General features: G+C 49.0%; 1 protein-coding gene across 2 annotated transcripts in view; it reads right to left on the minus strand.

Moving 5' to 3' along the window:
- LOC135907116 (uncharacterized) overlaps positions 1-15,160 on the minus strand; it is a 288,229-nt gene that overhangs the window by 241,352 nt on the left and 31,717 nt on the right. The window contains exon 1 of one of the 2 annotated variants that reach the window (XM_070522688.1): positions 3,180-3,698. The exons of the other annotated variant lie outside the window; for it this stretch is intronic. Coding sequence (XP_070378789.1) covers positions 3,180-3,389 — 210 coding nt within the window. The 5' untranslated portion in view covers positions 3,390-3,698. Of the gene's footprint in view, positions 1-3,179; positions 3,699-15,160 lie in introns of those variants that run through there. 2 annotated transcript variants of the gene reach the window in all.

Genomic DNA, 15,160 nt, shown 5'->3' on the forward strand with positions numbered 1-15,160 from the left:
CTTAGGTGTCTCTCGCCGGGCCAAAGCGAGATTCGCCCGTCGGCGTCGTTGCCTTTCTGCGCCGCTTAGCGCAGCAGTTTTCTTTAAAGGTAAGGTTGGTGCCATCATAATCGAAGCCGCAGGCTGCGTGTAGGCAGTGCTGTTGCGTGTTGAAGCTGCACTCCGCAGGCGACGTGGCATCACAGGCTAATCCGACTTAAAAGACAAACTATGTGCCGAACCTGCGTCCTCATTTCAACAGAAGGCCTACACCGCTTGCTCCCACGTTACACCAGGCTACAGCGCGTTGGAGCCTCCGCTGCGCTGAGACTGCCGAAAACTGCCTGTCGGCGCTCCGTAGTGTCATGATGCCGTACTTCGCTTCAGCGCTCCTAGATGGCGGCGCCATCCCTGTCAGGGTCAACGTACCATATATTAGGCGTTCGCGCCGACGTAACATACGTTACAGAAAGTTCATCGGGGACACCGGCATAAAACACTTTCATGCTAAAAAGACATCAAGGTGGTGTTCCCTACTTTTGTGGATACCTTCTCAAACACATTGAAGGTTAAGCCTTTCACAAATATCCTTTGCTTTTTTTGTTACTTGAGACGTGGATATGTCCTCTCGACATAGAAAAACGCAACCGACAGCTTCATCGGCTTTGCTATGAACCGGTCTTCAAAAATATTAGCAAAGTCACTTTCATTATCAGCTTCTAGCACAACCACTGAGTGTCCTCTGTTACCAACACGCTTAACCGGAATGCGATGAAGAGCTTACACTGGTTGAGCGCGTCGACACGGCCACAGCTACAGCGGGCTGCCTCCTTCGACGGCGCATGAGGGCAGACATGCCGCACGGGCGAAAGCGGCTGAAGGGCCAACTGCTTCAGCTCGGCGCCAAACTTTGGATGGAGGAGTACATCACGCACGTCGCCAGGAAGGTTCAACCCCTCCGGGGAATCGATGATGTTCCCGGCCGCAGACATTTGTCTGGTGATACTCGAACGTAGCCAGTGGAGATGGAGCGACGAAATCATTTCCATGGTTTCTGCAGAATTGCGGAGAGGCTCGTGGATACGCCGATTCCCACGAGGGTGTTGCGATGTCTCAGACACCGGATCCAAAACTTGTTGCAGGTCGAAATGAGCTTGCCGGTAGCACTCAAACTTGAAGTTCTTCGAGATTCAAGCGCATGTGCTGTACCCTCTGTCTGTCCCTAATTTTTTGCCGCTTCACTTGACGTACTGTGTGCCGTGTCAAGCTAATATTAATTCCCTGAACTTAAGACGCAACTAAGGCTAGAAAAAAGCTTTAGGACAGGAAAGAGCGTCAATTGCAACTAGTTTATTGAAAGCAGACAGGGTCATATTTATAGGCGAAAGTGGTCATGTGCGCACATACGCTTGCGCACAAAACTCAAATCAATTTGCATCATTATCCAATCATAGAGTGCTGAAACTGTAGTTCAGTTTTACGTATTGCCACAGATGTATCGCTGACACAGACGTCACGTTTCATGTTGATGAAATAGGCCTACTATAATTGCCGTGCCAGGGTATCTTTGCTTTTACCAAGAATGCGGATATGGAAAAGATCTGTCTCACAAATATAGGAATCGCAGAGCATTGGCAAATGTGCGTTAATCCTATTATTGGCAGACAGATCGTGTTCCCTTGTCCTATCGTTGATGCAGCGGCCTTTGTGGCCGATATGTACCCTGGAGCAAATAATGCAATTTCGTACGCCACACTGACCGCGCAAGTCACGTACGGCTTGCATGGTTTTTAGTTGAAAGGGTCAGATTCTGCGGGTCTGAGATGCGTGGGCACAGGCAAACAAGCTTCAGTGAAGACGACAAAGCAATAGGTACTCTGACGTGGCCTGTGACTTGGCTTGCACAGCTACTTCGAGCACCAAGAACAAGAACAACACGAACAAGCGTCGAAAGCCTAGATGGTCGAAACATCTTAGGCTAATAATTTGGTAAAGTGCACGTCAATGTCACCACTTGAATAGTTTCAACCTACGTAGCAATGGGTCATAGTTTTAGTGGATGTTTACTGCTTCGCTATCCAGCCACCTTCCCAGCGTGGACTGGAGACCATTCTTTTTCGAAGCTTCCTAAGCGCGCTTAAAGTCAGAGTACCAGTGCCATTGTGAAAAGGGACTAGTGTAATTAAAAACAGTTCTACTTACATCTATATGAAAAAACATCGCAACTTCGAATGCCAGAAGAGATCCATTTGTTACGTCACCCTATTATCTCACGTAGCAATTCACCACATTGAACACGACTTCTTGTAAAATAAATGATATGTCAGAGGTGAAGTTTATACTCTAACAATTTAAAATGCTGTAAACCAGAGTGGTTCCATGGACGAAGCCAACTGGTCAAGTTAACAAGCTTCTTCTCGCGACATTCACTATTTTTGGACACTCATTGTATAAAGCGGTATAGTCAAGCAGTTTGGCTAGTAGTCATTGTTTATTCCCGGCCAGCTTCAATTGAATTCAGTTACACCGTTCTCGCGTACGACTTCAGCCGTAAAGACAAACACACCTAAGCCTCCTCACACACACGCGCACAGGCGCGCGCACATACAAACAAAACTAACAGTCACTTTAGCATAGGCCGAAGAGGTTGAAGGCGAAAGCGAGTGCGCGAGAGAGACATCCAATAAATGTCTTGATATTCTCATTTTAATGCCTTTTTACTTTTCATTACTTGCATGTTCCCACTAAAGATCGTGGGTTGGAGTGCCCTATTAAAAGGGACTCTTATTAACAGTGCCTTAATCAACGTCGTTTTTATTAACACCAAAGCTCCTTGTTTCCCCTCCCAACAAAAGTAGTGGGTTCGAGTGCCTTAATTAGCTCTAAAATAATTACCTGCGTATTTTTTAGATAATTAGCGGCATCAATCTGGCGGCGATGTGGAAGAAGACAACAACGAACGCGCGAGCACGTCCACGAGCGCTCCAATTTTCTGTACCTCAAAACGCGACCTTGAAACATAGACGTCTAAGGCTTTCAGCTTAAAAAGACAGCAGAGTCAACACATGACGCCGGCATTCTCTTTCACTTCGTTCTTTGGTTAACGAAGGTTAAAGCACGGGGATCTTTTGTGCGGCCAATCACAAGAGCGTCCAACCCAAGAACCGCAACGCGCGCGCATGCACGTGCAAATCACTCGCCTGTGAAAGGCAGGCCGCCCTGCAGCGCGCCGTGTCCAGTCGCGCAGCAGAGAGCAGCGTCGATTGCTCCGCATCCTCCCCGTGACTGCGCGGCCGGACGGAGGACGAGTCACGAAGCGCCCGCACGCTGACGGCGGCGGGCAGCTCCAGGAGCAACAACACGAACGCCACGGCGGCGCGTGGCCACGTCGTAGTGTTCCTCGCTTTCATCGCCAACGAGGCAAGTCCGCTACAGGCAACAGCCGCGCTCCACTTCTGGGCCGCCCTGCTCCGCTGGTGTTCGCTGCCCGCGGCATTCTCCAACGGGACGTTCGCTGTCCCCGCCGTGTCTGTCCCGTGGCCTGTTAACGCGCGGCTCTCACCATGTGCAGTTCATTTTCCTCTCATTTACACACTCGCCGAGTTACTCTACTGAAATGTTCTAGCTAGGACACTCCGTATATGGCCAAGTTATTGTCTTCTTCACAAAATTCTTCTGTCCGCTTTCCGCGCTCTTTCGGGCTGAGCAGTGCCTCCCGACCGCGCCTCGTGATAGACTGACGGACTTCGTCGTGTCAGTTTTTGCCCTCATCCTTTTCCTGGCCCTTTACTCGGACGAACAAGCCACTCTCCCCCACTCCCATCCCCTTCCTATCGCACTCTGCTGCTCTTCCGCGGAACGAAACAAGCGGGAGGGTCCACTGTCTCCTCCTCTCCAGGACGCCGACCGTCGGCGCCAGCGAGACGCCGATTCGAAAATCGATGCTTCTTTCGTGCCTCCCGGCGCCCTTCCGTTTTTCTTCCGCTGGGCTTACTCCCTTACTCTCCCGTCCTCCTTCCCGCAGCTTCCTTCGAGCGGGAGAGGAGGAATCCTGCTACGTTGAGCGCCCGCGTGCCGTTTACCCGTAGAACGATCGCTGCGGCCTAGTTCACGCCCAGGCTGCTTTGACTGCCTCCGGGAAAGGCGGCTGCCGGCTACTTCAGTGCGAACGACCGATTCTCCCGGTGAAGGGAATTTTTTTTCTTATAACAGGCCAGGTAGAAATAGGAGCGGTACGTCACGAAATTTTTGACGAGCGGCGGTCGGTTCGATTAGCTTTGGAGCCGTTCCGGAAAACTGACTCAGCGTGAACTTCATTGCCCGAGCAAGTTTGGTAGTGGGCCGCACGCTTGAAATGTTCAATAAAAGACGGGCCTACGAATTGCCGGTATACAAATTTTCAATGCACTGGTTCAGAGAAAGAAATGTAAATCGAGAAGGACATGTGATTAAGAACCTGTGGCTTCTCATGATCAAGCTGAAAAAGAAAAGCATTTTCTCTCCTTATGGGGCGAAAATTGATGGCTTTGTTTTTGGACTTCCTGCATTCATGCAATTGGTAATTTTAGGATCTCTAGAATGTTTATTGGGGCTAAGTGAAAGTGCATTGTAAGAAAACTGCTTAAATATGGTTAAGAAGCTAACCCCTAGGCTGTTATTCCGTAACATGGCCAAAGGAGTAGGGAAAACGAGGGACTGAAATTCGCAAAAAAAAGCAAACACCGAACGCACTTGGAGTCAATCTGAAGGAAAGATTTTTTCAATGCTTGTTCATAAGTTAGGCGACCTTCGAAGTTACATAGGTGCATATGATTTTGAAAAGAGTGCACGAGTTGGCTGAGTTATAAAATTGCTTTTAGTGGAAGAGCTGTTGTGCATTCGTTTTTTCACTGCTTGAGTGTGAAGGAGCACACTGTCATTGTAATTTCATAACACAGGAAGTTAAACGTCGGTGTAATGAGGAGTTCCAAAGCACTGCCACGCCGTTTGGAAGGAAACACAGGGGCCTACGAACAGTGATGGTGATGGGCCTACGAACCTAATGGTGAATGTTTCAGCCCTGTAGGGCCCTCACATAGACGTCATCATTTACGCCTCTCAATCTCAATGTTGGCAGACGCTTTAGATTTCGAGGAACCAATAGCACGCCGCATATTAGCTGCAGAAAGCTTTGGTGACTGTTCATCTTTCATCGTGCACTTTCTCGGTAGTTCTGATGCCCTCCATTCGCATAAAACGAATCAACTAAGAAACGCTCACTCACAATGCGCGCGTAGGCTCATTTGTTCTGAGTGATCATGTATGCGACTAGATGAAGAAACGACGACAAATGCCAAACGCCGGGAAAGATAGGCAACGACAGCTTCGTGTTGCTGAATTTACTTCTTCATACCCCTTCCCTCAAAGGGGCACTTCCGTTGTTTCTTATTCGCCTATGACCGGCGTATATGCAGTGACCCCAGTTCCTATATATATATATATATATATATATATATATATATATATATATATATATATATATATATATATATATATATATATATATATATATATTGTTGCACCCACAAAAGGCGTTACTTTTGAAGCCGGCTAGAGTTAGAAGCAATGGCCTTGATCAGCTGAAAGCCTGTTGAGATTCAGCCAGCCAGCCACACGTCGTCTTCTTCGTTTACCACTCTTCGGTGCCCCCGCATACTGTTTGTTGAGGTGTGAACCCACTATGCACCTAAGAGCGTAACATTTCCCTTCGCGCAGACGAAGCCCGCCGGTCAAGTCAAACAGGCTGTCGAGAAATAAAGGGCTTTAAACGGGCGATATGCGAAAGTTCAGTCTTTGCCGACCGTTGGCCATTTGATGTGAGACGTGCTATGCGGTAGGTTAATTCGCTGATGCGCTTCGTAATAACATAGGGTCCAGCATAGTGGGCCAGCAGTTATTCACATAGTCCACGTTTCCTGGTTGGTTTCCAGAGCAACACTAAATCACCAGGGTCATATATCACGTGTCGGCGTCGGCGGTCGCAGCGTGCCCTCGAGCGGTCTTGTGGAACAAGAGTGCGTAAAGAAGCAAGTCGTCGGGCTTCTTCAGCAAGACAGACTGTCTCTGATATATACAAAGATAATCGTGGGTGGAAAACGGGAAGATAGTGTCTAGTGTATAACGAGGCGGACGAGCGTAAAGAAGAAAGAAGGGACTGTAGCCCGTAACTTCATGCTTTGAGGTGTTAAATGCGTACGTAATGAAAGGTAGCACGCTGTCCCAGTTCTCATGATCTGACTCGACATACATAGACAGCATGTTAGTAAGAGTTCCGTTCGTGCGTTCCGTAAGGCCATTTGTTTGGGGATGATACGGGGTGGAATGTCGAAACCTTGAAGCACATAGACGAAGCATATCTTCGACCACGTCTGCAGTGAACTGCCGCCCACGATCGCTGATGATGACTCTGGGAGGTCCATGTCGGAGAATGACAAAACGCAGCAGAAAAATACACACTTCGGTTGCAGTAGCCGATGGTGTTGCAGCTGTCTCACAGTAGCGTGTCAAGTGATCGGCACACACGATAATCCAGCGAATTCCCATCGGATGAACGCGGAAAAGGACCGAAGAGGTCGATGCCAACTTGCTCAAAGGGAGTGCTGGGGGGTGGCACTGGATGGAGTTGACCAGGAGGAGCACTCGTCGGACGCTTATAACGTTGACACTCACTGCAGCTGGACACATACTGGGTGGTCGTCTGGCGCATTTTAGGCCAGTAGAACCTTTCTTGAAGGTGGTAGAGAGTTCGCGCAGAACCCAAATGTCCAGATGTTGGATCGTCATGCATAGCGTGCAAAACGGAGACACGGAGACTCTCCGGGACCACCAGAAGATATCGTGGGCCTGTAGTAGATAAGTTCTTTTTGTAAAGAACCACATCACGAACACAGAAACGAGTGGATGGTGCTGATTGCCTTGCAGTAATGAGCAGTGGTTCTAAAGTTCTGTCTTTTTGTTGCTCGACCTTGAAGGTATTTATTGTAGCGTTCCTAGTTAAAGGATACAATAGACGGAAAGTATTGCTATGGAACCGGCGTCTATCTTGTCTACAATTTTATTTTCACTTCCTTCTTCTCTTCTCCTGAACCCAGACTCCTGCGCTTCTTCATCTTCTATTCCAAGGCTCATACCGCTTCACCCTTCCAGGTTTCTTTTGCTAACCCCTCCTGGGGTAATACTTGAAAACGTTTCCAATCGAAGCACATTCAACTGAGCCACGTTCGCCAATGTACCACACAGTCTTTAATATTCCTTTCTGAGTGGCTGTCTTTGTCACAGAGTAAGGACCATAAAATTTGGCATTGGATTCTCTTACTCCTTTCCTAACTAGAATGAGGTCGGTGACTTGAATGTCTGGGATATCTGAGCAATGTCTCTTGTCGAAATTTTTTTTCATTCGTTCACGGTACCTCTCCTCCTGCGATTTCTGTTTCCTTTCCTCGACGATCTTGAGATTTTCTAACAGCCCAAGTTCACGGTCCGCCTGAAGAATAGGGGTTTCTCCTGAAGAAGCGAATTGCGGGCTGGATCCCAAGCCACTGGTGTAGGAGCGATTGTGATGTCTTACAGCTGCTTCTAAAGAGCATTTCCAAACACCAGGGAAACTATCGTACATCCTGAGGTATTGTTTAACATCTCGTATAGCACGCTCTGCAAGCCCATTCGCTGCGGGATGGTATGGCGCACAGAACTGGATTGATATATTATGGTCTCGAGCCCATCTTGCTAGCTTTTCGCTCTTGAACGCTGGACCCTTGTCACATACAATTGTCTTGGTTGTCCTAAACATATCCGGTTCGAGAAGGGCGATGACACTATTCGCATCTTCTTTTCCTGCCCGTGCCGCGACCATCCTGGTGCATTCATCTATGGCCAGAAGAAAAGCTTGCGTTTTTTCGGACTCCTTCTCGTTTCTTATTTAGCTCGCCGAAATCCAGGTGTATAACTTCAAAAGGCACGTTCGAGTGGCAAGGTATTATCATGGCGTCCGTAGGCTGCTTATATTTCACTTTGTTGACTTGACAAATGTGGCATGAACGAACGTATCGATTGACGTCGTCTTTCATGTGAGGCCACGTAAATCTCTTGACTAGCTTGTTGTAGGTGCGCCAAAATCCGTCGTGTCCTCCAGATTCTGGGCTATCGTGGTACAAATAAAGCACCCTGGAAAGCAGCGTTGGCAGGACTTGATAGCGACCTTCCCTAAAAATCAGTTGTTCAGTGCCTTCCCCCAATTTAATTTCATTGATTTCTTCCGATTGTTCGTTGTTGGCCTGTATCATCAGTCTAGACAATGCATCTACATCAGTCAAAAGGGGTCCAGGTCTGTCGGAGATGGTGAAATCGAACTGCTGTAAATAGCTCACCCATCTGGCGATACGTCCCTTAGGTTGGGTCATATTCAAGAGATGAGTGAGGGCTTGGTGATCGGTGAACAAAGTAAACTTCGCACCTTCTAGGTACGTACGGAAGTACTGAATTGCTTTAACGACTGCAAGAGCTTACTTTTCAGTAATGGTGTAGTTGACTTCAGGTGGCTTGAGGGTGTAGCTGTAGTAACCTACTACGTGTCACTTTTCTCGGCCGGATGCTTCTGGACATTTCTGGTACAAGACTGCATCTGTCCCATAGTGTGAGGCGTCGGTATTCAGTTCAAAGGGTAAAGTGAAATCTGGTATGCGTAGAATAGGGTCAGCAGAGATTCTGTGCACCAGATCACGGTAGACTCTCTCACATTCCTCATCCCACTCAAATGGAACTTCTTTCTGTGTTAGGCACGTGAGGCATCTTGTTTTGATGGCAAAGTCTTTATGAAGGGCCTGAAATGTCCTGCTAATTCCAAAAACACACGCAATGAGTGTACGTCATGTGGTTTTACCAGTTGGGATATCCTCTCGACGGACTCTTGTTTCGTGCTTTTGGTAGTCCCATCAAAGACTCTTCCAAGAAACACCACTTTTCTTAAAATTAACCTTAAGGTGTGCCAAGCTCAAGGCATTTAATATTTGAGACAGGTGTTCCTGATGCTCCGTCTCTGTTTTGGAGAAGACGATAATATCGTCTATGTACACGTTACAAAAGACATCTAGGAAAGGCTTCAGGACTTCGTTCATAATCTTCTGGAACCATGCTGGTGAGTTTTTCCAGCCGAAAGGAAGCCGGTTATACTCGTACAGGTCGAAGGGCGTGATCAAAGCAGTGTACATTTTTGTTTCTTCGGTTAGCGGGATCTGCCAGAAAGCTTTGCACAAGTCAATACGTGAAAAACATCGGCAACCACCTGTCTCATCTATAATCGTGTCTATCTTCGGCATGGGAAATGGTATAAGTTCTGTCTGTCGGTTGAGAACCCTGTAATCTGTGCACAGTCTGAATGTTCCATCTTCTTTAGGCGCAATAGTTATGGGAGAAGCGAAGGGTGACAACGAAGGCCGGATTATATTGGCGTCTAGCATCTCCTGCAATTCCTTCTTCAACCATATCTTGCGCTCTCTTGACATGTTGTAAGGTGATTTTCGGATGACGGTCTTGTCGGTTAGTTCGAAAGGCACCTTGTGTGACGTCATCGCCTGTGGATAGCTTGCTATGCATACCAGTTCAGGATAGGTCGTTGCAATATCCTCCGCGCAATTGATAACTCGGAGGTTATCTTTTCTATCCGGCTGTGTCTCTTGCCTTGATAGTCCTTCCACTAAAACCACATCGTCCCAGTATACGTTGATTTTTAGTTTCTTTATATCTGGTCTGGATAGCAGAAAGTCATACGTCACCCCCTCAATCACCAGTACTTCACTCTCTATTTCATGACCTTGGAACTCGATGTTTACTGAGGCCCACTGATTATGCATTGTCACTTTTCCATCGTAGCCTTGCACCCGTAGTACTCTTCCACTATGCAGGTGACTTGCATCTACCAGCTTGGCATTTATTATAGACACAGAAGCATCTCTGTCAACCAAAGCCATCATTTGTCTGTTTCCCACTTTGACAGGGATGTGAAGTAGGCTAGAGCAAGTTAAATAAACAGTCTCAGTTGTGGTCATCGGGTCGGACTGATCACCCTTGTTTATCAGTTTTTTGTCGGCGGAGCCTCTTCAGCGTCTGAAAGTAGGGGGACAGGGTCGCTGTCGATGTTATTCACCCGACCTCTGGGAGCGCACCAACCCAAGTTCTCTGTGCCGCCTGCAAGGCGGCGCGGTTCTTGCTGATTACGGCTTGACCAATCCGCGCCGGACCGTGTGAAGTGACTGCTTGAGCGAGCGCTTATATTTTCTTCTGAAGTAAATGGTATGTCGTGAAGGCACTCCAGGAGCCCGTCCATAGTTTTAGGTGACCGTATTTGCACTTGCTTCAGGACTTGCGCGTGCAGTCCGTGCATTATTAGTGCTAATACGGCAGAAGGAGGAAGCATAGGCTCGGCCAGCTTTAAAAGGCGGCGTTTGTCAAAGAAATATTCGACGAGGGAGCCTTGCTTGAATTTGAAATTAAGGGCAGCATCCCACCTTTGCACTGGGTTGCTTCGGAATGTCGTCAAAAAAATTTTTTTTCCACTGATTCCAAGAGTTGCCAGCCTCTTCAATAATGTGCAAATCATACCACTTCCGTGCGACACCGCTTAAGTAACTACGCATGTTAGTAATCTTGTCCTCATTAGAGTGCCAGTTGTTCTTCCCAGCGGCATATTCATAGAATTCAAGCCAACCTTCTGGACTTGAAGACATGCCGTCGAACGCATTGGTTCTACAAATTTAGTCACCGGCTTCTCAGCGTTTAAAGAGCTTATAAGCGATGCCACCAGCTGGTTCTGTTGCGAAATCTGTTCTTGTTGTAGCCGAAGAGCTTTGAAAACGAGGCTCACATCTTCCGTCGACGACTGTGGTCCAGAGCCCTTTCGACGCATCGGTTGAAGAACTAATTCGTCGAAGATCGCCAGACGCAAGTTCACTTTCACAACACCCTTCCGACGTAGTTCATCAGTATCCATGGAAGCCTTCTCTAAAACCACTGTGGTATAAACTTTTTTAAACAGGGTTGAAGTACCTCAGACAGGCTGGCCAACGTTTCGATAGGTGGACCTATTTTCGTCAAAGGCGGCCTCGTCATCCTCGGCGTGTTAGTTTTAAAGGGTTAGTGCAGTGACGTCACGTGCGGGTGTTGTCGCTGGTGGCTGGTTTTAAAGAGAGTGATTACAAGAGGGAACAGGCGCTGTCGTCCGACGTCTGTGAGCCTCATTCTCAAGACGAAGGGACAAGAGCGTGAGAGTGGGCACGCGGGGAGGAAAGAAAAGAAATAGAAGCAGAAAAAAGGGGAAAAGAAGGAAAAAAAAGCAGGGGGGTGCCAGGGCCGTACCAAGACACAACAAAGGGGGGGGGGGTGAAAGAAAAAGAAAGAGAAAAATGAAATCTTTAAGAAATACAGGGGCTTGGGAGAGTGTTGGGGATGCGAAAGGTTAGGAGGTAATCCGGGGGAGTCGTTGGCGGCATGTTTTTGAGGCATTAGAACGGCCGGTCAAGCAATAGGTCGAGTAATTTTGAAATAGTTAAGGTGGCGACGGGGAGTCTGCGGTGCAATGTGTGGGGTGACTGAAAGGCAGCGGCATGGTCTTTCAAGGGGCACTGCCCCACGCGCTTAACGTAGGTGTCGTTACGGCGGCATCCAGAAGGCGATGGTTGAGGCGCCGAAAAAGGCATATTGACTACGTTGGCCAGCCTGTCTGAGGTACTTCAACCCTGTTTAAAAAAGTTTATACCACAGTGTGCCATTCCATCTGCCAGCCCCTTTCTTGTTTTTGGACTTCTCTAAAACCAGGTTCACGAGTTCTGCCGAGTTGAGATCGCGAGGTAGTTCCACCGCTGGTTCATCTTCAGCTTGGTATCTCGAAAAGATGATCTTCTCTGCGGAGGTCTCCTCAATGAAAAATGTCACCCACATGTTGGAGTCCGCTGTCGGCTGCGCCAAAATAATGTAGCGTTCCTAGTTAAAGGATACAATAGACGGAAAGTATTGCTATGGAACTGGCGTCCATATTGTCTACCATTTTATTCTCACTTCCTTCTTCTCTTCTCCTGAACCCAGACTCCTGCGCTTCTTCATCTTCTATTCCAAGGCTCATACCGCTTCATTTATATCAGGAAATCCCGGCTCCAAGGATGCGATATAGCAGTCGAAGTTCTCCGCGTCGCAGTCCGTCGTTGGAAGCGGCATGCGCGAGAGGCAGTCAGCGTCGGCGTGTCGGCGGCCGCTTTTATAAGAAACGGTAAAGTTATCTGTAAACGGAGTGTCCAACGCGCAAGCCGGCCCGACGGATCACGGAGATTAACCAGCCAGCAGAGAGAATGATGGTCTGTCACCACAGTGAAGGGGCGCCCGTACAGGTACGACCGGAAGCGCTGTACTGCGAAAATAACTGCAAGACATTCTTGCTGTGTAACGGTGTAGTTACGCTCGGACTTACTTAAAGAACGACTCGCATAGGCGACGACGTGTTCTTTGGAGTCGACGCGTTGAATAAGGACAGCGCCGATGCCAATACCGCTAGCGTCCGTATGAACTTCTGTGGGAGCCGCATGGTCGAAGTGTCGGAGAATGGGGTGAGACGTCAGACGAGACGTCAGCTCACGAAAACTAGCTTCACATTCAGGAGTCCATTCAAAGGGAACGTCCTTCTGGAGGAGGCATGTCAGCGGATACGCGATGTTGGCGAATCCACGAATAAACCGGCGGAAGTACGAGCAAAGCCCTAGGAAACTGCGTAGCTCTTTTAGATGGCGAGGTTGCTTGAAGACTTCCACCGTAGCAGTCTTCGCTGGATCAGGTCGTATACCATCCTTATCCACTAGGTGTCCCAGAACGAGTGTTTGGCGCTCTCCGAAATGGCACTTCTTCGAGTTGAGGACCAAACCCGCTTTGTCCAAGCAGTCTAGCACAAGATCGAGACATGCGTTGTGCTCACTGAACGTGCGCCTGAAAGTCACTACATCATCTAGATAGCACATGCATACTTCCCACTTCAAACCACGCAGGATGTTGTCCATGAAGCGCTCGAAGGTTGCAGGCGCATTACAGAGCCCGAACGGCATCACATTAAATGCAAAAAGTCCACCTGCTGTTACAAATGCCGTTTTCTCCTTGTCTGCCTCGTGCATAGGAATCTGCCAGTACCCCGACCTCAAGTCAACAGACGAAAAGTAAGACGCTGATGAGAGGCAGTCGATAGCATCATCAATACGCGGAAGAGGATATACGTCCTTTTTAGTGATGGTGTTGAGGCGGCGGTAGTCAACACAAAATCGCCATGAACCATCTTTCTTTCTAACGAGGATCACTGGCGCTGCCCACGGACTACAGGATTCTTGGATTACATTCTTATTTAGCATTTCGTGGACTTGGTCATTGGTCACCTTGCGTTCCGATGATGAGACTCTGTATGGTTTCTGTCGCAGCGGTTGGGCAGATCCCGTATCTATGCGATGGTGTATACGAGAAGGAGGAAACAATGGTGGTCCCTCTTGCTGGAAGAAGTCAAACAGTCGGGCATGTTTTAGCAGAATATTCGCCACTTCGTGACGCTGCTTAGTGCTGAGCGACTTGTTTAACATAGCCAGAAATGAGGAGTGCGCCGCAGGGCAGACATTAGCGACATGGCGCTCATCCGCAGATTCAAGGGCCTCTGTAAGAATGGCGAGCGATAGCACGTGATCTTCATGGTAGGCGGCAAGTTTCAGACCCTGTGGTAGTATTGCAGGTTCACTGGAGCAGTTTACGGCGCATAAGTTGGTGCGTCCCTGAACAACTGACAGCGTGCAATACGGTATCACTACATTCCTCTTGATGAAGCTCAGGTGAACGGGCTCCACGGTAGCGTCAAACGTTCCGTCGGTGGTGGGGAAACAGGCGACTGAAACACACGTTGCGGATAACGGAGGCACAACGGTATCCCGGGATACACAAAGCACACTTTCACGATACGGTGGGCCTTCCATAAACGCCGCAGAAAAGCTCGTACCTACACTGATTTCACCCGTTTTGCAGTCGACGGTGGCACCACACAGTTTGAAAAAATCAAGGCCCAGGATTACGTCATGCGTACAATGAGGTAAAACAGCGAAATCCGCGTTAAATATTTGACCACCCAAGGTTACGTCTACATTACACACGCCCACAGGATACAACAACTCCCCACACACTCCGCGAAACGTATCGGCACGGTCCCATCGAAAGATCACGTTTCGTCCTAGGAGGCTTTTAAACGCCAGACTCATCACTGAAACGGTTGCTCCCGTGTCCACTAAGGCCATGGATGAAACCCCGTCAATTATTACAAACACATTATTCTTAAACATACAAATGGTTGGAGGTATCTCTGTCGACAGCAAATATTGTCCAGCGACCTCACGTCCAGCGGCCGCGCTGGCTAGTTTCCCGGAGGTGGCGACGCGTATCGACGCCGCGGAGAGGGCGATCGGCTTACACGAGGAGCGGGTGGTGGTGTCAAGCTGCGATCGGATGCTGGGGAACGGTTCCGCAGCGGCTCCGGGTGTTGGTGAGGCAAGCTTCCTAAGTATGTGTGCGAGGGCGAGTATGTTTCGCCCAGAGGAGCGCGGTACCGCCTAGACATCGTCGATCGGTCGAACCTCGGTGGTTGGCGGCGATTGCAGTACCTGGCAATGTGACCTAAGTCGCCACAGCTATAACACATAGGTAAACGACGATCGATGAACTGCCCTTCCAAGCGCTCAGTCGTGGGGGGTCGTGTAGCAGAGCTAAGCGGCTGAGCCTGCTGCACAGGAGGAACGGGCGGTCTGCGTGCAAACCTGCTGGGGTGAGGGTGTTCTGCAGGTCGGTGTTCGGGCGTAAATGTGTCCTCACGTGGCCATGGAGCACCTCTGCGGTTGACGTCTGTGACACATACCGCCGGTTGCCAGGAAGCGCAGGGTGCGGCAGGCGCCATGTGTTGCGGGTAATAAGCGTCACGTTGTCGTATGACGTCACGCGCAAGTTCCTGGTGCCGCAGCAGTTCCTCACGCACGATCTGCCGTATAGTAGATGAAAGATCGGCAGACGGGCTCTCATCGACGCTGGCAATGGTTGTCACATTCGCCAGGCGTCCAAACTTTGGCACAATGTGACGTGTTTTCAACGT

The sequence above is a fragment of the Dermacentor albipictus genome, chromosome 7 (assembly GCF_038994185.2).
Source record: "Dermacentor albipictus isolate Rhodes 1998 colony chromosome 7, USDA_Dalb.pri_finalv2, whole genome shotgun sequence".
Classification (NCBI taxonomy): Eukaryota; Metazoa; Arthropoda; class Arachnida; order Ixodida; family Ixodidae; genus Dermacentor; species Dermacentor albipictus.